Source organism: Neoarthrinium moseri (assembly GCF_022829205.1).
Source record: "Neoarthrinium moseri strain CBS 164.80 chromosome Unknown scaffold91_Wmoseri_CBS_16480, whole genome shotgun sequence".
NCBI classification, from domain to species: domain Eukaryota; kingdom Fungi; phylum Ascomycota; class Sordariomycetes; order Amphisphaeriales; family Apiosporaceae; genus Neoarthrinium; species Neoarthrinium moseri.
The window spans coordinates 70,095-94,196 of NW_026055205.1; the positions used below are offsets into that span (position 1 = coordinate 70,095).

At 55.7% G+C, this 24,102-nt stretch overlaps 5 protein-coding genes across 5 annotated transcripts; 3 read left to right on the top strand and 2 right to left on the bottom strand.

Moving 5' to 3' along the window:
• Window positions 1-5,436: 5,436 nt before the first annotated feature.
• JN550_012655 (uncharacterized protein) lies at window positions 5,437-7,302 on the top strand (the record flags this gene model as incomplete). Its single annotated transcript, XM_049311155.1, has 3 exons — window positions 5,437-5,989; window positions 6,211-6,921; window positions 7,004-7,302. The coding sequence occupies 3 exons, from the start codon at window positions 5,437-5,439 to the stop codon at window positions 7,300-7,302; spliced, it is 1,563 nt and encodes a 520-aa protein (XP_049165377.1).
• Window positions 7,303-8,580: 1,278 nt separating this feature from the next.
• Window positions 8,581-11,184, top strand: JN550_012656 (uncharacterized protein; the record flags this gene model as incomplete). Its single annotated transcript, XM_049311156.1, has 1 exon — window positions 8,581-11,184. The coding sequence occupies one exon, from the start codon at window positions 8,581-8,583 to the stop codon at window positions 11,182-11,184; it is 2,604 nt and encodes an 867-aa protein (XP_049165378.1).
• Window positions 11,185-11,617: 433 nt separating this feature from the next.
• On the bottom strand, window positions 11,618-14,279 carry JN550_012657 (uncharacterized protein; the record flags this gene model as incomplete). Its single annotated transcript, XM_049311157.1, has 7 exons — window positions 11,618-12,234; window positions 12,295-12,718; window positions 12,792-12,997; window positions 13,051-13,192; window positions 13,278-13,559; window positions 13,763-14,159; window positions 14,236-14,279. The coding sequence occupies 7 exons, from the start codon at window positions 14,277-14,279 to the stop codon at window positions 11,618-11,620; spliced, it is 2,112 nt and encodes a 703-aa protein (XP_049165379.1).
• Window positions 14,280-15,709: 1,430 nt separating this feature from the next.
• Window positions 15,710-17,773, bottom strand: JN550_012658 (uncharacterized protein; the record flags this gene model as incomplete). The annotated part of the gene is made up of 2 exons (XM_049311158.1): window positions 15,710-17,235; window positions 17,311-17,773. The coding sequence occupies 2 exons, from the start codon at window positions 17,771-17,773 to the stop codon at window positions 15,710-15,712; spliced, it is 1,989 nt and encodes a 662-aa protein (XP_049165380.1).
• Window positions 17,774-19,141: 1,368 nt separating this feature from the next.
• JN550_012659 (uncharacterized protein) lies at window positions 19,142-23,816 on the top strand (the record flags this gene model as incomplete). The annotated part of the gene is made up of 2 exons (XM_049311159.1): window positions 19,142-19,859; window positions 19,918-23,816. 2 exons carry the CDS (start codon window positions 19,142-19,144, stop codon window positions 23,814-23,816), a joined length of 4,617 nt encoding a protein of 1,538 aa, XP_049165381.1.
• Window positions 23,817-24,102: the final 286 nt, after the last annotated feature.

Below are 24,102 nucleotides of genomic sequence, written 5' to 3' on the forward strand. Positions count from 1 at the left end.
TCCGTAGCCACTGATGGGTTCCACAATGAGGTACGAGTAACTTGTGATGATGTATGTAGGTAGTCCATCCTCCACATGTAGCATACCATGGTAGCCTGACGCACCCCACGACGGATATCCATCCGTGGCAGCATGTGCTTCGCAGTCGTACGGCGATATCCGCAGTGCGGTGCGGAATGAGTGGCGGTCTGGTACCCTGGTTTCCGTTGGAAGGTGTCGATTGTTCCAGAGCCCTTCGAAGGTCCCCTACTCGTTCTGACGGCCGGGATCGCGAGCGGAGAAGCCCAGCGGTTGGCATCATGACAAGCATGCTTGACAGGTGGACAGGTGGACTGTTGCACTCAAAGTGCCCCATACCTCGACTGATATCGTCGCACAGATTGCGAGTCCTAAATTGGCAGTGACTATTGATATGCGGGAAAACTGGGACTCGGCTACAGCAACAGAAGATACTGAAACACCTTCTAGAAACCCAGCAACAAGGGCCTGGTCCGCCAATGGGCGTTTCCGCGGCTGATGGACCTGCATTAGCGACACGAGTAGATGGTTTAGCCCCGCACATTGATGGTTCTTGGGACCAGACCATACTCTGTGTGTATTGCACCCCGGTGCTTAAACCATGTCCAGGAACTCTTGACCGACTGCGCACTCGAACGTGGCCGTGGGTCTGTGAGATACCAGAGAAGCAGGGGCTAAGGTGCTATCCTGGCCTTTCTTGTCGAACCCATTGATCCTATCCATATGGACTGGCCACAGATTTGTCACGGATTCAGAAGATGGCAGAGCCCCCCAGGCGTCACGACAAGATGGATTCTCGTCTATTACTCGTCTGGGAAGGTATCCGGGCGTCGCCTGTTTGCCACCGCAAGTTCCTCGGCCCGCTTATTTGGTTCGCCCATGACACTGCTTAGGACCGATTGGGTCCCTGTCAATCCCAGAGACATGGTTGGTTCCAATATTTGCCGGCAAATGATCTTCCAATCTTCCAGAACACCCAACCATGACTACTGCTAGCATTGAGCGGCCACACAGACATGGCAGGCAGAGCTGGGTTCTTGCAAGGACTGGAGAGTACCATAGTACCGCAATATCACCATTATTAATTACGTACTGCTCCAACCAAACCCTTGCGAAGGGTTCCGCGTCGCCGCTCTATCATGCCGGGTGTGCATCCCCGGGCGTGCTAAGGAACGTGCCCCTGTAGCTACGTAACGGCTTTCATCAGGGCAGGGAAACCCTTCAGTCTTGCGCAAATCCGGGGTGCAAGTCTGATTTCTTCCTAACCGCGGGCCGTTCCCAGATTCCGACAATGCTGTCAGTCCAGCATGGTCTGTTCTCCCAGACTGTGATCATACCTACATGTGATGATTGCAATGACCTGGACCCTGAAAGACGGCAATCAAAACCCCGAATTACCAGAATTCTGGACTATCTTCTGCTGGACACGTCCCTCAGTCTTGGTATGTAGCAAACTGCTGCAGCGTTTGAGGAACTAGTACATAGTACAGTGTAGGTAAATTGAGGTTCCGGTGACTTGGGACTCAATGGGGCCTGCGACCAGGGCTCATACTGCAATGCGTCTCGGAAGCTCTGGACGCTGTCCCATGTCACCGTTGCAGGTCGAATGGCACCATAACGAGCATGGAGCACGACGGGGGGAACACCCAGACTCTGCCAGGCAGCCAGGTATGATCAGCCCATAGAACCTGGATGGCCTATCGGGCATCTCCTTCTCCAAGCCTCGGTTCCTGACGAGGAGGTTTTTCAATGATCGACTGTTTGCCTTGTCTAGCTCAGTTCATGTATCTGTGCATGGCGTACTGAAAGTATTGAATGCGGTATAGCCAGCGGGCGATCTGCTCGAGTTATCACTCCCAATTCACTATCGCCAAGCTATGTCCTCTTGCAGTCTGGCGAGCTGCACGTGGCTGTAGCATTTCGTAGTACATGTTCCGAGATAATGGGGGCCGGGACACCCATGCTTGCTTGAAATCTCTGCCCCCAGCAAATTCAAGCCACCAGATAAATCAGTCCGTGCCTTGGCAATTGATCGCGTACCATAGTATACTAGAAGGTGGAGGCTTTGCATAGACCGTGAAATGACGAGCAACTTGTCATTATCGAAATCCACTGTACCGCACGGGAAACCTGATGCTGGGAATTGGAGGCCAGTGCTTGTTTCCCCGTAACGGATGAATGCCGATGACACGTCTCTCCGTGTCTACAGCTTTCGTTGAAGAAATTTTTTATTTTCCCCCCACATCAAGGCTGTGTGTTCTGTGCGTGCTGCACAATCGTCGAATAGAACAAGACTTATGCGCGTTCCTGCAGGAAGAAACCTGCAAGGGACACCTCTTGTGTGGTAGGCCGATCAATGAGCCGTCAAAATGATTGGTCGGTTCCTGCACATGGCCTGGGAACATGCCCATGGTCGTAACAGTAATAGCTGGTACCTAGCAAGCGAATGGAATTCTGACAGGCCCCCGAGTGGTTTGTTACAGTTGTCGGTGCGCTGAACGGCGTGGCTGATCATTGATCGCCACTAACCTTTCCTATCGGGATGCTTGGGCCGAAGCTCTGGACCAGGGTACGAGATAATGCAGCGTACAAATACATTATGCGATGCCAGCATTAGCTTGAGCAGCTGGGGAGCTTCGTAATGAAACGAGGTGGGTGCACTACGTAGATAGAAGGGTCTTGGCACCGGGGCACGACGGGTGGATAATGAATCGTCAAGGAAAAGGTAGTCATGTCATACTATGTATGTAATGGTGCATGTCGGATGGGGTCCGTAGTATACTGTGTAATCCATGACCACGACGTCGATGAACGCCAACGAAGCACGCGAGCATCTCTGCACGGCTACAAAATTGCAATTGCCAAACTGTTTACTTGCTCATTGACGGTTTGAATTGGCCACTCATGTCGGATTGGCTGCAGTCTCGGGACACGAGGTCGAATAGACTGGAAATACTTGGTCACACTGCTTTGCCGGTCACTCATTGTAAACGAGTACCATGTATCACTTGTCATCTATGGATCGTGTTGCCGGCGGCTTCTTCAGTAGCGTATAGGACCACTTTCTCGTTTGATGAGCCCTTGTTAGCCATGATCGTTGATTCACCATCAAGCAACAAATGGGAATCTAGGCAGGTTCCGCGAAGGCCCATGGCCTAGCAACCCACATGCTGGGACGCCTAGATTCGACGTCGTGTCAGGTAGCGGCGGGGACGAGGCGGCGCCGGACTCGCTCACTTGTCCCGCCTCCATCGAATGGCGGCAGCTATGCTGGTGGACTGTACGACAAGCCAAGGGGAGAGTCCCCTGGGGAAAGACGCCATTCAGGGAAGACGACATGTTAGTTGGCAGGATATGGCTGAGGCGGACTGCCGCTGTCAACATTGCGAGTGGGTGGTGGCTTTACTCTGGCACAAGGTGACAGTAGTGACCCGGCCGGAGGGCACCATTCTCGTCGCTAGCGACGAGACTACCCACACAGTCGGAGTCAAGCCAGGCGCACCTCTACTACCATCATGCTGGAAGCTGACAGAACTTGCGACGGACGATGACGAGCATGGCGTACGCAACTGACCTACCAGCACTCCTCGGGCGCGCAAACGGCGGTTTCAGTGTTTCTCTGGCCAGCCTGGCGCGCCAGTTAGAGTAAAGAGCTTGCATGATACCCGCCTGGCCTTAGGTGCGCACTACACATGCAGGCGCGACATGCGAGCGCACGCCGCCCTATCACAGCCGCCTATTCTGAGCCTGAACACCATCAACCGTTGCAGGGCAGGATTCAGCCAGAGTCAGGAACGCGCATGTGTTCTTTTTCTGCCGCAGTGCATAGCACGTCGTATCATGGCCCAAAGTATGAGATATTATCGGTCTTGTTTTCCGAGCGGCACGCTCTCGGGATATTCTTAGAGGCAGCCGATAATAGCATTGATGATGGGTGCCAGGATGACCGTCAGACGCAATGCCCTGCGAGGCCGAACCGGGCTTCCTCCGCCTGGGCCGTCCCTCGTACCATGGCCCATAGCATGGTCGTCGTCACAGATCACCAGCGTTTCGCATGTTTCTCGCTCTCCGTGCACTCAAAGCTAATGACGATCCAATGAGTTGTTTGTTCAAGCTGCGGCGGAGCAGACGGCACCCAATGACCAGAGGTATCACACTGCTGCCCGTACACAGTAGCGAGGCCACGTCCCGTGAGATCCAAGAGTGCACCTCCCGCCCACAGCGGGCGAAACGCCGTGCCCAGAGGCCCTGCCTGACTGGACGAGGTGGTGGTATCCGTGCAGAGGCAAAAGGGCATACGGGGTCGGCGACTGGCAGGCAAGTCAGACTCACCCACATGCGTGCCACCCTATCATAGCATGTTATGAACCCATCCGCCATTTCATAAGGTGGCATTCACAATTCTCGACGTGCATGGCTCCGTGGCATGCCAATGAGGATTGGCACCACACCCTACCAAACGGGACGCCTCTGTTGGCACGAAGGGCAGCCGACGGCCCTGGCGAGCTGCACAGTGGCACGCTAGGGCCCGCTAGAGCGATGGCTCGTGTTAGTGATGTGGGTGTTATGCACCGTCATCGAGGTACCTTGGATGCAGTATACTTCGCGTCCAAAGATAGTACGGTACACCACTAGTGCTGCGCCAGCCATCCACCCCTCTCGACCACTCATCTGAAGTTTCCAAAAGACAAGGTGACAGGGATCGCACCGTCGTCCGCTTCTGGTCCTCGACCGGGCTATGCCCTTGAGGGACTGGGAGTGAGACAGCTAGGCATGGATGGCACCCACCCGCTGGATCCCCATTCCAACTAGGATACTGGTCCCAGTATGTGCCTATCAATGGGTTGATCGTCTTGGAATCATACTTATCCTCTAGGTCCCTTCAACCACCGTCGCTCATTCTCCCACCCAGCCTGTGATCGACAAATCGGTCTACTTTGGAGTGGTCTCTCTCTTTCTTCATAACCTATCGGTTCCTGTTTGTTCTGTGACCTTTTGTCTTTGGAAACACTCGAGCCATCTCGATAATCCATCCCTTCATTTTTGTATACAAAGTCGTCGTGTCCCCTTCCCCGGAAGACTGCCCTTCGGACAAGAACCTACGGCGTCTCGTCCCAAGCAAAGCCTATGTATAACCACCACACTTGAGTCACAGTCAAGCAAGACGGTCTTTGATATCCAAGTCAAGACTGTCGTCCATTCCTTCCGATCGGAACCGAACCACCGTCTTTTGGCCAAATCGCCCTACGATCATACTGTATAGTACACACCACTTACAACAACTACCTTAATTCATAAAGCAAGACAAGAGCGCCTGCTTCAGCCAACGCGAAAGAGCAAAGAAAACACAATTCGCATCAGGTTAGCTGGCCCGCCAAGCAAGACGGAAACGAGAGCAATTCTGACCTGGCACCAGACATGGACCCGAACATGATGGCCTCGCAGATGATGGGACCTGCGCCCTTCTTCTACTATAACCCGGACCCGAGTCCGGAAAATCGACAGCACGGCCACTTCAGCCAGCAGCCAGCTCTCCAGCAGATGCAAATGTACCCCGTTGTGCCCACACTGCCCTCGACTCCAGTCTACTCGCGACCGAGCTCCTCATGCTCGCAGCCCCAGGTGGCAGCCAAGATGTTCAACGTGGTCCCTTCGAACCTGACCCCGATGGCCTCGCCCCAGATGGCCTCTCGAAAGCCAACCATCATGCTACAGAATGGTGCCGCAAAGCTCATGCTCGAGACGGACATGTACGACAGCGACAACGCATACTACCCGGCCACACCAGCTCTGTCCACTTCCGGCAGCAATGTTGGAAGCCCCGGCAGCAGTGACATTCTGGCGACTCCTCTGAACCCCATGTTCTCTGGCCTGGACGGGTACGAGAGCGTCAAACCCGACGTGGACGTGATCCCCGAGGGAATTGAGGGTCTGGACTGGTCAAACTGCGGATCGCCTCCGTTGACACCTGGTAGGTCCATCATTTCCATTACTATTGCTACTCCATCGCGCCGGGCCGGGGGTGCGTGCGCCGGCCGCCATCGTTTTTATTGAAGTGAGGTTGGCTGGAGCATGCGGAAGTTGAGGCATTCGCGCCCCCGGCTCGAGTTGAGCGGGGCACCGGAGCATTTTAAAATTGGCAATTGTCACAGTCCAATATTTCGGGGCCAAACACAACTAACCCTCATCCAGTCTACCTCTCCCAACCCGGACCAAGCTCAGTCACATCCGAGTGCATCAACCCTCGCGACATCCTCAGCGTCAACGGTGCCGGCGCCACCGAGTTCACCGCCCCCGCCGTCATTGAAGAGTTCAAGGGTGACGCGCTGAGGCCAACCGCGCTGGCCTCGTTCGAGTTCCACCCCGAGCTTCATCACGGCCTGCCGTCCTTTGACGAGTTTTCCGATCTGGAATCCGAGGAGGATTTCCTGAACGGCATTGTTGACCTCCGAGAGAAGCCTGCAGGTGACCTGAAGCGATCCCGCTCAGCCACCTGCTCAACCACTCTGTCTTCCTTCCTCGGCGAGGGTGAGATTGACTACGAGGACACCACCTCGGTTGCTGTGACTGGCCTGGCCACCCCCGAAAGTGCTCCGTCGGATCACCGCCCAGCCAAGAAGGTCAAGTCAACGAAGGAATCAGACATGCCCACCATGAACGTCGCGGCCGATTCCAACGACGCCGGTAACAGCGCTCAGCAACCCACCCCCCAGGAACAGCCCTCCGAGACAAACAACACCGAGGCCTCGTCAAGCGCACGAGACGCATCTGCTCCTCCCCCCTTGCCCGCGCCCGCTAACCGCCGCGGCCGGAAGCAGTCCTTGACAGAGGACCCCACCAAGCAGTTCAACTGCGACCTGTGCAACCGCCGCTTCCGCCGCCAGGAACACCTCAAGAGACACCGTAAGTCCACTGTCCCCTCCAGGGCCTTGCTCAGAACATGCAATATTTGTGCCCCGAAGATCTTGTTCTAACCTGCAACCAGACCGATCTCTCCACACTCAGGACAAGCCTTTCGAGTGCAATGAGTGCGGCAAGAAGTTCTCAAGAAGCGACAACCTCGCTCAGCACGCCAGAACACATGGCAGTGGGGCTATTGTCATGAACCTCATCGATGATGGGGAGAGTGGCCTTGACCTCATGCCGCAGAGCGACGCCGACTTCCAAAACTTCGGCAAGGTCCTCTTTCAAGTCGCTAGCGAGGTCCCGGGCAGCAGCGGCAGCGAGCTTTCTTCAGATGAGTCCAGTGATGGTCTTGGCAAGAAGCGCAAGAGATCCGCATAGAAGTTGTCACATCTTCTATCTATCAGGAAGAAATCCGACGAGGATCAGCGATCCTTGCGGACTATGCCCGACACGACATGACGAATTCTTCACTTTCGACCAAGGCCGCAAACATTCACGCGGAAGGTCATAGGGTCACCTAGAGGATCAAAAGTTCAACTGATTTACAAGCATGAACTTGCCTTCTTGTAACAATATTCTACCAAGACTTTGTTCACACTCACGGAAAACCTCGGGGAGGCTTGGCAGTCTACGGGCAACACGGAATGGGGGAGTGAGGCGTAAACGGAACCATTGCTACATACACAGCGCCATTGCGAATGACATTTTGGCTTTTGACACACCCAAGTTTTTTTTTTTCTTTTGGCGGCCTGCATTTCTTTACGCTCGTTGTAATTACTCAGCAGACGGGGACTGGTTGGCCGTGCTCGCTACAGGACATGTTCATCTGGCGGTGGGTTGGCCACGGTCTTCTCCCGTCCTTCGTGTTTATTTTTTTTTAAGAGTTGCAACACTTCCTGCATTGCGATAGCCTATGCGGTGTGCTGGTCACAGTGCTATAGCTGTTTGCATTTGTACAGATAGGAATTGAAAACCTACCTTCGCCGTCAAAAACATTCTTGTCTCGATCGTGCATTCTCCCTAGTGACATACGTAAATGTTATGCGAGGTTTATCTCTAGGACGACGACAACAATGATTAGTGCCCCCAATTCTGGTTGCTCTGCACAAGTTCATGAGCGATTCAAGGGAATCCCATGTTGGAAGTTTCGCTGGACCCTGATCTCCAGACAGATCCCAGATCTTCGTCCATGATTTAGTCTGCGGACTAGACGGGCGAGCCCGTGGATCCCTTACGACCTGACGAAGATGCAAGATTGTCACCAGCCTGAAATGGGAAGTACATCCCTCCCTAGTACAAGTAGAACTCATTTCCCCGGCCGCTAGCATCTCGCATCCTCGAGATCTCCAGGGCCAGCTCGACCTTTGCCATACGCTGTTTCTGCCAATTTGGTCATCCGTGTCGCCAAGGCACGATCTTCAGGCCGGCCGCAAAATTTCGGGACCATTGTGGGAGAGCTAAATTTCAGCCCATCCACAGCCAGGCATTTCCTCGAGCACGCCAACGCACCCTCCCTCACTTTGACAGGTGCACGCTCCTCGGAACAGTGTCATTTTGGGCCTAGAAGGGAAGCGAAGGGTCTTCGATAGAGGCAATCCATCCCCCTCCGTATTCCGGCTTGGCCAATGACTCGCCGCCAATCTCCTTGCAACCGAGATGGCGCCCGAAGCTCTGAACGTCATTGCGCTGGTCTCCGGCGGCAAGGACAGCTTCTTCTCTGCCCTGCACTGTCTGGCCAATGGCCACCGCATCGTGGCTTTGGCCAACTTGCACCCGCCAGAGAGCACCACGGCGCGGGTAGCATCCGTGGCCCCGGGCGCACCGCAGCACGGTTCACCCTTGGGATCCGGTGGTACCAATGATCACCACCTTGACGGCGAAGAGGACGAGACGGACCTCAATAGCTTCATGTACCAGACGGTCGGCCACCAGGCGATCCCACTATACGCCGCGGCCACCGGCTTGCCTCTATTCCGACAAGCTATCATTGGCACTACACTCCAGCACGGCGTGAGCTACCAGGGTCCTCAACTCCCAACCAGCACAGCGGGTGCGCCTGACTCGGGCTCTGGACCACAGCCTGGCGCGGGCCAGGGCTTGGAGGACGAGACTGAGTCGCTGGTCCCTTTGCTTCGTGCTGTTATCGCAGATCATCCCGAGGCCAATGCTTTATGCACTGGCGCCATCTTGTCTACCTACCAGAGGACCCGTATCGAATCTGTGGCACTACGTCTGGGTCTCGTGCCTCTCGCCTACCTATGGCAGTACCCCGTTCTCCCGCTGCCTACAGCTAGAGCTGAAGCCACAGCTGGCATTGCTGGGGATCAGTCCGCACTAAGGACCGGGACCCGGGACCGAGATAGCAGCGATGACGATGCTCAGCTACTTCGTGACATGGCGGATGTGGGCTTGGAGGCGCGCATCGTAAAGGTGGCCAGCGCGGGTCTGGACGAAGACTTCCTCTGGGAGAACGTGGCCACCGACCGGACCGTTCAGCGCATGAAGCGAGCCTTAAGGCGGTTTGGCGGGGGCGATCGCGGATCCGTGCTTGGCGAGGGAGGCGAGTTTGAGACCTTGGTCCTTGACGGCCCGCCTGCACTGTTCAAAGGGAGGATCGTGGTCGGAGAAGCAGGCCGAAGGGTCGTGCGTGAGGGCGGAGGCAGTACATGGCTGAGTATCCGCGACGCACGTGTCGAGTTGAAAGCCGCTCCACAGGGTGCCGCTGCAAATGGAGTTCGCATACCTGAACTGCTTGATCCTCGGTTTCAGTCAGTCTTGGACGGACTGCAAACGAGCGATCTCGCTTCAGCTGACAGAGTAGAGGATACTCTACCGGGCGGACCTCTACCAACGATCAATGTTGAGACAAGACCGTCGACGAGCCACCAGTGGTGTTACGTTGGCAAAACGTCTGAGGTGGCTGTTACAGAGCAGACTGCGCAGATTATAGCTGAAATCCGGCAGCAGCTCAGCGAGTCCTCGCTTACAGCTAACGCCATCACTAACTCGATCATTATCTTGAGGCACATGTCAGACTTCCCAACAATCAACCAGTTGTACGGCTCTTTGTTTACGGAGCCTAACCCGCCTGCGCGAGTTACTATTTCTTGTGGCGATCTACTACCCCCTGAGTCCCAAATAGCCATATACCTCACCGTCAACTCCCAACTCCCTCCAAATGCCAGGGAGGGCCTTCATGTACAGTCCAGATCGTACTGGGCGCCTGCAAACATCGGCCCCTATAGCCAAGCTATCACATTCCCCCTGAATGTCTCGCACAGCGGGGCCGAAGGATCATATAACGACCATGGTACAAAGGCCATTACTATAGCGGGCCAGATACCACTCTTACCTGCGCCGATGGTATTCCCACCTGACTCTCCAGATGCTGTGGCGATGCAGATAACCCTGTCATTACAGCATCTTTGGCGCATTGGTCTTGAGATGCGCACTCAATGGTGGAGTGGCGCTGTGGCTTATTTCCCCAGGGCCTCTTCATCTGCCACTATGAAGCAGATGGCAACCCTAACAGCCCAAGCATGGCGAACAACCCACCTATGGTCAGTAGCCGGTGTTGATTCAGACGATGAAGGGGGCCCAGATCTGTGGGATCGGACATATAATCCTCAGTTCATGACGTTGGCAAGCGCCGACCAGCCCTCTTCAACAACTGACCTCCCTGATTGGGAAAGCCTGAGGGGTTTCGATATAGATGACGACCAAAAGACAAGACCCATTCCCTACGTTTTCGCTGCAGAGGTTCAGGAACTGCCTCGAGGCGCTGGCGTAGAATGGCACGCCCATCTTGGTCTGGCAAAGGTAAGCCCAGGGTCCATATCCGTCGTTAACTCGACGTACGGTGTGGTGGTCTCGGATTGTAATGGTAGTCTCGAGATCCAGCATGTCGTGGTTGACAATGCGGACGGATTGTTCATCCACACTACTGCTGCCTTCGCAACGGAAAAGACTGCGCCCCTCTCATCGCTGTTGGAGGGCGTAACGTCCGCTGTGGCAGATGGAATAAAAAATACTCTCGAGACCACGGCAGGAGGTCAACTGCAGGGAGAATGGGCAAATGTCCCTCCGTATCTCTCTTATACGGATGCAAATGGCCTATCCTCAAAGGAACTAGACGGGCATCAATCTGGCGAACAGTCACCCTTTGGGGCAGTCATTCCTTGCCATTCCCTGTGGAACGCCCAAGGAGACCGTTTGAAGGTAGTGGCTCTTTTTCAGAACCACTTTGCAAAGCCGGAGTAACTGAAGCTTGCCACAAAGAAAAATAAATGGTAGAAAAGACACCATGAACAACTTGATATGCGCTGTGAACCCCTGACTTCGACGCTCTCTTGAGTGCATCCGTGGGCATTTCGCTTCCGGTACTGAACGAAAAGCCTCATGAACCTCGAATCGCCAAAGTATGGACATTAGATATACTAGTCGTAGCATCACAAAGAACGGGCTACAGAGTTGCCCGAATTTCCAAGGCACCAATGAAACTCGACCTTGAGGGCGACAGAAACTATACGTTATCAGAAGCCCCATACTTCATAATCTTTTCATACATATCTGGTGGCTAGCAATTCCACAAGCCAATTGAAATGGTGATAAGATATTGTGTTGTGAAAGTAGCGTAGTATGAGCTTCATGTATCTACAACCCCCAAATAAGAGTGACCCATGCCTCACCGCGTTTATTGTTGCGTAATAGTTGCCAGATCCTTCCATAGATCACATCGACTCTTCAGATCCTCGGGTATCTTCTCCATGGAGACATTCCCGGTATCGAACCTGAGCCGCTGTTCGGAGACGCCCCATGTCGACCATTCCGGCGCCGCAGGGAACCTATCTGCATTCGGGTCCAGCGTCTGGACGAATGAGATCAAGTAGTCCATAACTACCGGAACTATCGCCGCGTCGGCGCCATAGTAGCTCGGCGGACCCATACCGATGCCGTTGATGCTGTCAGGCCCAAAGATGGCCCACGTCTCCCACGTATGGGGGACGCCCAAGCCCGCGGCGGCATTCTCGGGGCTGAGAACGTCGTACCGGTAGGACCATGCGCGGGATGCGCCTTGGCCGTAAGTCTGGATGGAGTCGAGAATGTGGACGCTGGGACAGATGAAGGTGGACTCCCCATACGCCATGGAGGCGGACGGAAACCAGGCGTTGTGCAAGGGAACAGGGTCCATGAGCGGGTACTGCTCGAGGATCCTGTCGGTCTCATTTGTAGTCAGGAGTGGGTAATTGTTCTGAAGGAAGACAGCGACTTCCTCCTCCGTCGATGCGTTGGCGCCAAAGTAAGAACCCTCTACGAAGCAAGTCAGCCGATCACGTAAGTCCTCGGCGGCAAGTATAAGACGCCACTTACCATTTGTGTCTGTGCCAAAGATCACCGGCACATCGATGAAGTCTCCATTGGCAAACATGACATAGGGATAGTCTCGTATGAGGTCACCGTCCACAGACGGGGTCCAGTAGAACAATGGCAAGCCAGTGGAAGGCCTTCCCGGAAACGCAGATGGAACATTGGCCGCCTGTAGTGTCTCTTCGTCCTGGCAGCGCAGACAGGCCAAGGGGTCCTCAGCGTCACTGCATCCAGTCTGGCTCAATACCAGATCGAACTGCCATTCTAATTCTGACACCCGCGGCTGAGCCGGGAAGAAGACAGAGCTCGCGACGGCGCCTTGGAACAAGCCTTCGTCTTTGCCGCCATACGCTGCCATGTGGAGGGCCACAGAACCCGCCCCAGCTGAGACGCCGTGGATGACAACATGGTCAGGGTCGCCTCCGAACTAACACCAAGTATGAGTATGTACTCTGCAGTCTCTCGTTTCACGAATGTGTTTCAGACAAGCAAAAACCTACTTGAGCGATATGCTTCTTGACCCATTTCATCATCATTCGCTGATCCAGAAGCCCGACATTCAGGTCGGCACCTGTTCTCATCCTTTCGCTAGCAAGGAAACCCCACAGCCCAACTCTGTAGTTGAAGTTCACGAAGATGATGTTGCCGCCGGAGCTCTCGACAACCTGTGAGCCATTATAGTTCGCATTGCTGTTGACTGTATAGCCTAAAGAACAACTTAGTACAATACAAACTAAATGTGACTCCATTGGCACGAACCTCCGCCCTGAATGAAGAGCCAGACCGGCAGTTTTGACCCAGCTGTAGCATTTGCAGGGCTCCACACATTTGCGAAGAGACAGTCGGTCCCTTCCGAGTTGCTCGGCAGCGAAGTCGATATACCCAGGCAAATTTTACCGAACTGATACATCACTTGTCAGCCTGTCCGTCACGCTTCCAACGTCGTCACAGGGCAAGAAGCCCCTTCCGATTCCCTCCAGACTCACACTGTCCGCGGCTTGGTCTCCGCGGATTGTCTCGGGCTCGACGGGAGCCCGCCAACGCAGATCTCCCGTCGGCGCCCGGGCGTAACGCAGTCCCAGATACTGGCCCACGCCATTCCCAAGAACCGTTCCCTGATATTGGGCGTAGCCCAGGTTCACCCTCGCCTTGCTCGGGTCAGATGGCGTCTGCTCATGATGTCTGGTCAGCGCCGCCGCCGCCACCGAAGCGTATAATAACAGGGATCCCAACATTGCAAATGGCATGACTTTCCCGGGGCCCATCTCCTATGATGCTGTCTCCATGTGGGAAGAGGGACGGGAGCTCGCCCCCTCATCTCTAGATATGCAAAGAACAGGGAATAGGGTTTTCTGTAAAAGAGAGGGGTAAGGTGTCATTAGAGGTATAGATCCCCGTCTAAGTCGGGGTGAATGGGGGCGAGGCGGGAGAGGAGGCAGACGATTGAGGAGAGACCCCGCATGACACTTACATCGACCTGCACCGCGATTAGAGCCGCCATCCGCTGCTGATCGCGCACATGGACCAGGACTATCGACAGCACCATGGCCACGGCGGCCGCGCCGAGGGCGACGAACAGATGCCACGGCCGCAGCCTGCGGTGAAGACCCCTTAACGGCATGGCCAGGATGGCCGTTGGCGATGCCCTGCTCCGTCTCGTTCTGACCGGCGCCATGGCTGCTTCGTCGGTGCCGGCGACGCTGGGCGTTTCTGTCGATGGCATCGTGATGCCTCCCTCGTCCCGCTCCGGCTGCTGCTGCTGGGCCTGCGGCTCGCCATCGCCGCCGGCGGTCGGGCCTGCGGACTTGGGGACGGCGAGAGCGGAGTGTTCCCCTGCGTGCGCAAGTCCTTGCGCGCGAAACCTCTTCCTTCGGACTATTTGTTAGCATTTAAGCTTTCCTGTGCAGCCAAGTCCGGCACGAGAGGAACAGCAGTGGTACTGACTTATACGTAGGCCGTCCGATCGCACGCCGGGGGGGTTGTTTCATAGCCTATCATATCATGGCGCCAATGCGTTTTATAGGAAGTTAAAGAGCCGAGCGTCTATATACAGAACAATTATGGCCCTGCGGCGGATTTCTGGTGAGGAAACAACAAAAACCGATGACGCGAACATGGCCAGGATTGACTACTGCAAGCAGACATTGGCTGCAGTGGGCGCAAAAGGCGCAGGGGATAAAAGCGGGCTGGATGGCTTCGACGTTCGTCAGTGTGTCTCAGATTCGACGGTTGCGGCGCACGCTGGGATCTATCGTGCACTTGACATGAAACACACCAGTGGATAGCGGTCAGCGGGATGTGTACAACGGTCCGCATACCGACGTGGTGTTTGCAGAGCCCCGGCGGCTGTCGATTGACCCGGCATCGCACGGAGACAACACTATAAACGAGAATAATACGTTGCACAATTATAGGTTGCCGCCAGTTTGGAGTGTCGAGCCAGGCCAAGCAGTGCCTGTTACATGCCTCGACACCAACGCACTTATAACTAAGACTTTTGCATCGTCGGCGCTGTTATGGTGGTCGCGAATCCCCGGCGTTAGCACCGCAGGGGTGAAAATTGAAAATGTACTCGCCAGCTATGGCGGTGTGAGAGGCATCTTTTGCTTGGGGAGGATCGGTAAGAACAAGATTCTGCAACGCGCGCTCTTAATCCTAGGTCCGTGTGGCAGCTTTCTGTAAGACTTGCAAACATGTATGTGGGCACGACAGGCGACACCGAAAGGTCAACAACGCTGCCAAAAAGATGGATGGATTGTGCAAAGGGCGCGCTGTTTAGAACACGGTCACGTTTAGGCTAGTTGAGCCTCAAGGAGCAATTCTTGTTTGTACTTGTGTAATGTATTAATGCAATAACGCCTGAACGAATCCCAGAAACTATTCATCATATCAACGTGTTTCCTAATGGACAGTCATACTTCAACGTAGCATCCAAGTCCGCCGACTCCAAATGCTTTCCGCCCCTGGACACCTTCTTTCAACTCTGACATATCATGACTCAAAGTACTCATTACACAAGACCCGGACCAAACCAAAAACATGATGCAAACGAGACCCAGAGCCGTTCCGGATGAACCCCCCAAAAAGACCAGAAACGCCTGAGAAAGATTTTGAGTATGACTCGGGTTCCGAATGTGGAAAAGATATCTTGCAGCTAACCAGCCGCTTGGCGGAGGAGCAGGCGGGGGAAGTATGTTATTGGGACGAGGAGAGATAGGAGGTCTTCCTATCCCGTGTTGTCGATACTCAAAAACGCCATAGCATGCATAGGACATAACCGGTCGTGATCGTTATCATCATCGTGAATCCACGTTGCCAAGGCTACCCGTATGGTAATTATCAAATCGATACGAGACGAATATGCAATATCGAAACGAAAGAATCACCTGGCAACAGCGGGAGGCAAGGGCCGAGACTCCTATACCGCCGACACCTTGCGCGCCGTGTTGCTCGGCGAGGTATTGACACTGCCCACACGTCCACTTGTCTTGCGAACGCCGGACTGAGTGGAACCCGAAGATCGACTCGAGTCCGTGGAACGCTTGCTGCTCCGTACTTTCGTCAGAACGCCAGAGGCACTAGCTGAGCGAGTAGGAGACGAGGCGATCTGCTCAATGTTCTTGGGACGACCGCTGCCGATGTTCTCGGCATCGTTGGAAGCGTCATTGTCAATGACCTCGTAGACAGTTGTGGTTGTCGTAGTATGGCTGATCGACCTCGACTTCTCACTTCGCGCGGGCGATTGTGAAGCTTTACGGTGGGTTCGCGTACGCAGGTGGATTTCTTCCTCCGATTCAGAGCCCGTGGACTGTTTGTGAACAGAAATGATCTCGGTCTCGCGGCCGGCGCCCTCCTCTTCCTCAACGGTTGCGTTGATCGGGTTACGCTGGTAAGGATGGTGGCGATCAACCCGGCTGGTCTTGCGCGGCTGGCCTGGCGTTGGCGCGGGGAGGTAGTCCTCTTGAACGCCGATGTTGTTACGTTCCTGGTCGACCTCGCCCAGAGGGGTGCGGCCTGAACCTGACCTGTGGGGTGTCGAGTTGGTGCGGCCCAAGGAAGTCTTTTGCATGGCCCGAATCGGTGTGCTGGGTTGGGGGTTGGCAGCCATCTCCTTTCTTAGCTTGCGCTCCATTCTCTCTTCAAGCCACCATTCTCGGAAGACGCCCTGGTTGAGGTGCAGCCAGTGCTGCTGGGGTCCAACAACCATTCCGGGTCTCATGAACCGCATGAATGCAATGATCTCGTTCGCAGTGAAGCCGTGGCGGTAGATCAGGTACGCTCCTATGAGGCAACCTGTGCGACCAAGACCAGCCTTGCAGTGGACCGCAATGCCCTTCTTCTTGACAGTGATGGTCTCGTGCGCAAGCCTGATGAACTTGCGAACTGTGCTCAGCGGGGGACATGTGCCATCTTCGAAGATCATGTCCAGGTGCTGGATTCCGAGGGCCTCGAAGTACGAAGGCGAATAGAGAGGCGAGTTGAGACGGACGACCAGGCCGATATTGCGCTCGTCAAAGTGACTCAAGACGTTCTTGAATGGCTGAGGCAGGCTAGGGTGGGCCTCAACGGCAGCCAGGGTCTTGGGCACCATGGCCCAGGCATCGCTGTTCTGATCGACCTTGGCCACAGGACTATGTTGCGGCGAGGCAAACGCCAGGAAGTGAGGCGTGACCCAGTTGAAGTCGCCATGCTCGACTCTTTCGTATTTTTCGTATTCGTCCAGGTCAAAGTTGTCCAAGGCGCAGCAGCCCTCCTCCTTGGCCTTCCACACACCATATACAACATCCTGAACAGTGATACCGTAGTCTGCCTGGCTGTAGCCTGCATCGCGGAAAGGCATCAAAGGGGGTTCAATCTGGGCAATAGGGGCCAGTGCCAGATGAGGTGGCCATGACTGAATCAGAACCATGTAGCATGCGAGCAAGCAGGCGGCGTTTGCACGACCTAGTTTCTCATTGTCAGTACGGCGGAATCAAGTATGCGGAGCCACGCCCATGGCGGTGGAGGACAAGGACGTACTTCTAGGGTCGGCGCGACTCCAGAACACGATTGGCCTGTGCTGGTTCTCCTTTGCGCCGAGCACATCGTGAAACTGGAGGGCAAATCGGTACAAGTGGCCGACATGGAACGGGCCGAAATCATGGTGGAAAGCATTGTAGAAGAGCTGGTCGTCCACGGTGAAGTAGCAGGGCGGCTGGCGGTCTGACTTGGCCGCAACCGGGGTGGGGCCGTTAACGGCCCTGGAGGACCGCTTGTTCGGTGATCGGACAGGCGCTTCGGGGTAGGGGAAGAATGTTTCGGGAGTTGGAGCCTGCGTGTAGGATGCAAGGTATAGCCGGTCTTGAACACGATTCAGAGTTAGCGGGAAGTCCAAAGCGGTGAGCCAGTTCGGTTGTAACAGGGCGACGGGGTTGTGCAGCTTGTCGGACAATTTGTCCTGCGGCCTGGAGTTTATTCCGTCGGAAGGGCGGAGCAGCGACATTATGATGATGCAGCTGGCAGAGACAAGATGTCGTCTGCTGGGCGCACGAGAGGGCAGCGGGATATAGGAAACAACCAAAAAAAAACATACCTGGTATATACTCGATGATCTGCCCAAAGTGGGCATGTTTTGATGAAGGAGCCATTGGCGTCGCCGCAGTCAGCCGACTGATACTTCCCAAGCGGCAGCAGGAGGAGAGATCAGCGAGGGCGCGCGGTTGGCTTGCGGCTGCCCGGTTGGAAGTATACGAGCGGATTGCGGATTGCGGATTGCGATTGCGCAAAAGTAGATGACGACACTGTATACCTGGGGTATGCCCGGAAGGCGGAGGTGCAGATGCTGAGAAATGTGGCGGTGAAAAACAAACACAGCGGGTGCAGTCGACGGCAGACACAAGAGCTTCCAGAAGGTCGCGGCAGCGTCAGCGAAGAGGAAGAAGAAGAAGAAGAGGCCAAGCGGCGGGGGCGGCGTGGGCAGACGAGTGCAGAATGCGGTGTAGAACGAACGGAGAATATCGTGTGAGCAGTTTCCAAAGGAGACGGTGTTTTATTTAGCTTGGAGGCTTCTGTTATTTTGGTCCAACCCAGCCCGTTGGATGCAGCCCCGGGCCCCACAGAACCTCGTTGCCAGGGCAACCATCGGCGCCCTGCTGCCCACGGCTCCGTACCTACTACAGCGGCCGCCAGCCAGCGTGGCCAGCCAAAGCCAGCCCTGGAAAAGCTGGGAGAACACAACGGCTCGCTTGGCCCGGGCCCCGCACCCCTGTCGCAGCCGCAACCTGCCACAGCCAATGGACTGCCCGGCTTCAAGCCTGTTACCTGGCTTACTTTGGCCTAGGGGGCACTTAGTAGGTAGCGAGGCAGCTGCTGTACCGCAGTGCCATCCATACTGCCATAGTAACTACAGCGCTGCCTTAGCTGCCTAGCACCTGACCAGGCACGCACCCCAAGGCTGCCCAGCGCTACCCAGCTCTCCCTCCAGCTGTCTTGTCACTAATGTAATCTGCAAGGGGAAGCTTTGCTCCAGGCCAGGCGCGGTAGTTACGCCAACCAAAAAATTATAGAGCTTCATCGTTACGTGCCCGTCACCACCGCCCGCCCGCAGAAAACCAGGCGCTTGGTACGACCATCTTGATGCCGATTTCGCTTGTTCTAGGAGTTGCTGGGACGCCTTGACTACGATTTACGACAACGACAACGACAACGACATCGTCATCGACGCCGCAGATTTCCCTGCCTGCCGCAGCCCGTCCCGACGACTCATCGCTCGACGCCGACCTGTAGCCTCTGACTGCTACATCTCACTTCCCTGCACGGCTTTTTTCCACCACCAGATGCCAGCTTGATCTCCCCGCGGAATCCGGCCACAATGGCTTTGAACAAAGGCCCCGACCTGGCTCTGATCCAGACCGAGCGCCTGGGCTTCCTTGCCCTGGCCGGCGAGGCCAGGGTCCGTTTGACCTCGCCTTGGTCTCCTGCACCCTCCCCGAACGCCTCCCTCATCAGCATTGCATCTCGGAAAGGCCTGGTTGCTGCTGCTGGCCCCGACGCCATCTCCGTTGCCACGACCGACTCGGTACGAAAGGCCTTCGAGGCTCAGAAGGATGGCGACAGCGACGTTCGCCCCTTTGCGCCCCAGGCCAAGATCCCTCTCCCGACGCGCATATCCCACCTCGCCTTCACCGCCGACGAGGACCACTTGATCATGGCCGCTGAAGTCGGCGGTGGCTTGGCCGTCTATGACGTTCAGGCCCTGCTTGGAGGCTCTACGCAGACGTCCTTCCAGATACCCACCAATGGCGAGGGGCTTCGGGCCCTGGTGCCCAACCCGCAAGCCGCCAAGGGCGAGCTGTGCGCCGTTGTCACGGACAAAGGCAATCTACTCATGGCCAGCATGAAGGAGAAGAATTTCGTCTCCGGGCCCAATGGGCAGACCTTGAAGACCCAAGCCAGCTGCGTAGCGTGGAGTAACAAGGGTAAACAAATCATCGTCGGTCTCGGAGACGGCACGATACAGCAAATGACACCCGAGGGCGATGTCAAGGCACAGTTCCCTTACCCTCCGGACCTGGAACCCAATCATTTTGGTGAGTACCTCTCCTAACATAGACGCAGTCCTCTGTGAGCTGACTGATCAACGTACAGTCTCCTTCCTGGCTTGGCTGGAGAACGACGTGTTGCTGTCGGTCCATGTTTCCACAGCGCAAGACCCGCCGCAATCCGTGTACCATTTAATCACACGTCAAGGCCAGGACCTCGCCTTCCAGAGACTGACTGACCCCGTCGATCCTTTCGGAAGTGACAAGGTCCCCCATCACACAGTAGCACGGTTGAAGGACTTCCCTCCGAACCTGCAGGATCTGCTGATCTTCTCCTCGACTGCTACTCCAGATATCGGTCTCCTCACTCGATCCAAGACTGCATTGTCGGATGACAACATCACCAACACGTTTGCAACAACCGAGTTACTGGACGATTCCAAACGGGCAACGCTGCCAATGGGCGACAACATGGACACCCCTCTTCCGATTGGCACGGCGTTGGACCTATCAGCCAAGGAGCCTGTCTACAAGCCCATACCATCCGACGAGATGGAGCAGTCTCCCGGTCCTCTACCCGCCTATTGGGTTCTGAACTACGAAGGTGTCTTGTCCGCCTGGTGGATTATATATACGGAGTCGATCCGAGGTGGCACAACGTACCCCGGTATAGCAGCTGCACAGGCGAGTGCAAGCGCAGCATCAGGTGCGCCATCTACTCAGCCGCCTCAGACACCACAGGCAAACCCGTTTGGTGCCCCGAGTGGCCCGTCCTTCGGAGCCCTAAGTGCAGGCACTGGGTCTGCTTTTGGCAGCATGTCGGCATTGGGTGCAAAGCCGTCCGTCTGGGGAGCTCAGCCTGCATCCAATGCAAGCCCAGGAGGTGCCGCTTTCGGTTCTAGTACCTTTGGCAGCGGAACTGCCTCCATCGCCCCGAAATTCGGGCAGCCATCCTTCGGAACCCCTTCCTTCGGCCAAGCAGGCGGTGGAGCTGCTTTTGGGCAGGCGTCTGGCCTCGGGGCAAAATCCTCCCCTTGGGCGACCGGTGCATCTACTACGAGTTCACCATCTTTCGGGCAGTCAGGATTTGCAACTGCCGCGAAGGAGACCACTGGTGTGTTCGGCAGCTCATCCGCAGCTAATGCCTCTGGGGGATTTGCTAGTTTCGCCAACAAAGGTGGTTTTGCCTCTTTGGGCGCTGACAACAGCAGCAGTGGTTCCAACATATTCGCTTCCAGCAAGCCGGCTGCGGACGTTTCCATGGACAATGGTACGAATACATCATTCCCACCAGCAACATCGAAGCCAGCTGCGAGCTCTGGGGGTGTCTTCGGGGCAACCCCATTCAAGCTTCAATCCAGCTTCAAACCTGACCCCAATGCCAAAGAAGAAAGTGTTACCCCCGACGAACCAAAAGACGGCAGTTCGTTCTTCGGCAGCGGCTTCGGCTCGACGTTGGGTGAAGCCTCAAAACCCGCAGGTTCCGGCTTGTTTGGCAATCAAATGTCCAGCAGTACCCAGTCGACAACCCCGACTTCTACGCCGGCGCCCTCGAAATTCTTCTCTCAAGCCGCTGCTCCGCCACAGAGTGGTGGGCTTTTCGGCGGTCCATCAAAGAGCTCGAGCGGCTTGTTTGGAAGCGCAAGTGGAACTTCAGGATCTACTCCACAGGTAAAGGTTGAGGCTGAAAGCCCCAAACCATTGAACGATATTCCGGATATCCCTCTGCCGCCGGATACTACTAGTAAGGCTCCTTATCCACTTGGAGACTCCTCATCCTCATCAGCATATTCTGCAGCAGATTCTCCGGCCACTCGCGCAAGCCCTACCGACGCCCCGTTGCCACCTGACTTTCCTTCGTCGAATTCCAAAGACGACGATCTGCTTTCCGAGCCGGAATCGCCCGTTGATGATGCACCCTTACCTCCGGATCCATTGTCCAACGAACAGCTTTACGATATCAAGTACGACGCCTTACCTGGACAGGCCAAACCCAAGGCCGCACCTCCTGATGATGCACCTCTACCTCCCGATCCCACCACAAACAAGAAGGTGGACAATGTGAAACTCCCCCCGATTCCTGGCACCGGAAAACCAGTCGAAAAATCTCCTTCCATTTTTGGCGGCGCAAAAGCCAGCACTACTAGTAGCCTCTTTGGCTCCGCTAAACCAGCAGAGACGTCAGGGTCGCTCTTCGGCTCAGCCAAGCCGTCGCAGGCATCAACATCCAGCTGGGGCGCTGGCCAAAAGTCGACTGGTAAGACGGCTTCGATTTTTGACGCTGCGGCAAAGCCAGTCAAGTCAGGTTTCCTGTTCCCAACTGACCTCCCGCCCGTCTCCTCTAGCGACGAGGACGGAGAAGGTGAGGACGAGGTGGATGAAGACGAGGAGCAAGATGAGGATGGAGAAGGCGATGAGTATGAAGAGGGTGAAGGTGATGACGAGGAGGAAGATGATGAAAGCGACCAAGCTAGCGAGGGAAGTGGCATTGATGTTGCAAAGGACTTGAGTCCGCCGTCAGGCACAAAGGACAAAACAACTCCGTCCATCACACCTGGAAGTTCTTTTGGTGGCCTGGGCGGAAGCTTCTCGACGATATCAAAGCCCGAGCCAGAACGCAGGAGTCTGTTCGGTGAGATGGGTCAAAGTATACCTCCTCTACCGCAACCCAACCCAGTCAGCCCACGGTCGCCCAGCCCTGTCCGTGGTGCGATACCTTCCCGGTTGATCAGTGATCAAAAGCGCTCGTTCAGCGCCCCCGGCATGGCATCTCAGATCCTTGGCGCGTCCAGACGACCACAGAGCCGCGGCGCTCCGATCGTTAGCAAGGAAGCGCTCGTAGATCCAAGACTGGAACAGCAACGCAGAGCCAGGGCTAGGAAGGAAGCTGAAGAAACCCAGTTGCTCGTGGATGAGGAAGATGATCTGAGACAAGCGCAACTGAGCGCCCCAGTCGAGCCGACGCTTCAGCTTGACGAATTTATTGCCCATGTTGGCCCACTACCTCTGGCCGATGACAATATCCCTGCGCAGGTCGAAGCCGTCTATCGCGATATCAACGCCATGATCGACACCCTCGGTCTGAATGCTCGCTCATTGACAAGTTTCATCAAAGGCCACGCAGAAGCTTTGCGCCGCGATCATCGCAGGGAAGCAGACGAACTGGCCAACGCCGATGATTGGACTCTTGGCGAGCTGGAGGATCTCTACGACATCATCTCGGAGGATCTGGTTGTGCAGCTTTCGGACGCCCGGGTCGTCAACGTGCAAGAAAAGATTGCCGAATGTATAGATCTTCAGCGCGACTTAGCACGGGACCGGAACAAGCGCAACGATCTGCAGAAGATGATCAACGCAAAGATAGACCCCGATCAAGCGCTGGCCAACCGCGCTCTTCCGCTCACAGCGGAGCAAGCGGCGCGACAGAATGACCTCCGTCGAGATTTTGCTCGGTTCACCAAGCTGCTCGCGGAGGCGGAAGAGGCTCTGACGCTGCTCAAGGCCAAGATTGCATCCGCCAACGCAGCCAACGGCAAGACCAGCTCAACGCCGACCGTTGAGGCCATCATGCGGACGATAGCCAAGATGACGAGCATGGCCGAGAAGCGTAGCGGCGACATCGACGTGCTCGAGAACCAGATGCGCAAGCTCCGCTTCGCCTCGCCGGGGCCCCTACTCGGCGCCAGCACCCGGAGCCGCGAGGGCACCCCGACGCCCAAGAAGCTCCTCGGGTCGTCCATGCTCTTCTCGCCCGACCGGTCCATCCGCGAGAGCACGCCGACGCGCAACAGCGTCATGCGGCACTCGGTCTCGGCTTCGGTCAGCAGCATCGGCAACGGCATGTTCGGCCGGACGCCGCCGCGCAAGAAGATGAGCGGCTTCGGCGACGCCGAGAAGAAGGCCGTCAAGGAGCGGAAGGACAGGCGGGCCGTCGTCCTGGGCAAGCTCAGGACCAGCGTGCAGAAGAAAGGGGCCAGCGTCTGGGCCGTGGACGATATGGAGTAGATGGGACAGGAAAATGGAAAATAGGGTATGCCGAGCGACCTCTGAGGAGTGTCTGCCAGAGCAGTAATGGGTTCAGAGATACGACGGATGCTCTCTCTGTCTTGTGTTTGTATTACGTAGCTGTAGTCTAGTCTAGTCTCGCCGTAGTGAAAGAGGGAAAAGAAGGCATTGCGACGGTAACTTCTGCGTCAAGCGAGTCTTGGGAGGCATACGAAAAAAAAGACATGGCGTAAAATCTTGATCATCACATTGATTTGAGCCGCACCCAAAAACAAATCAGATCTAG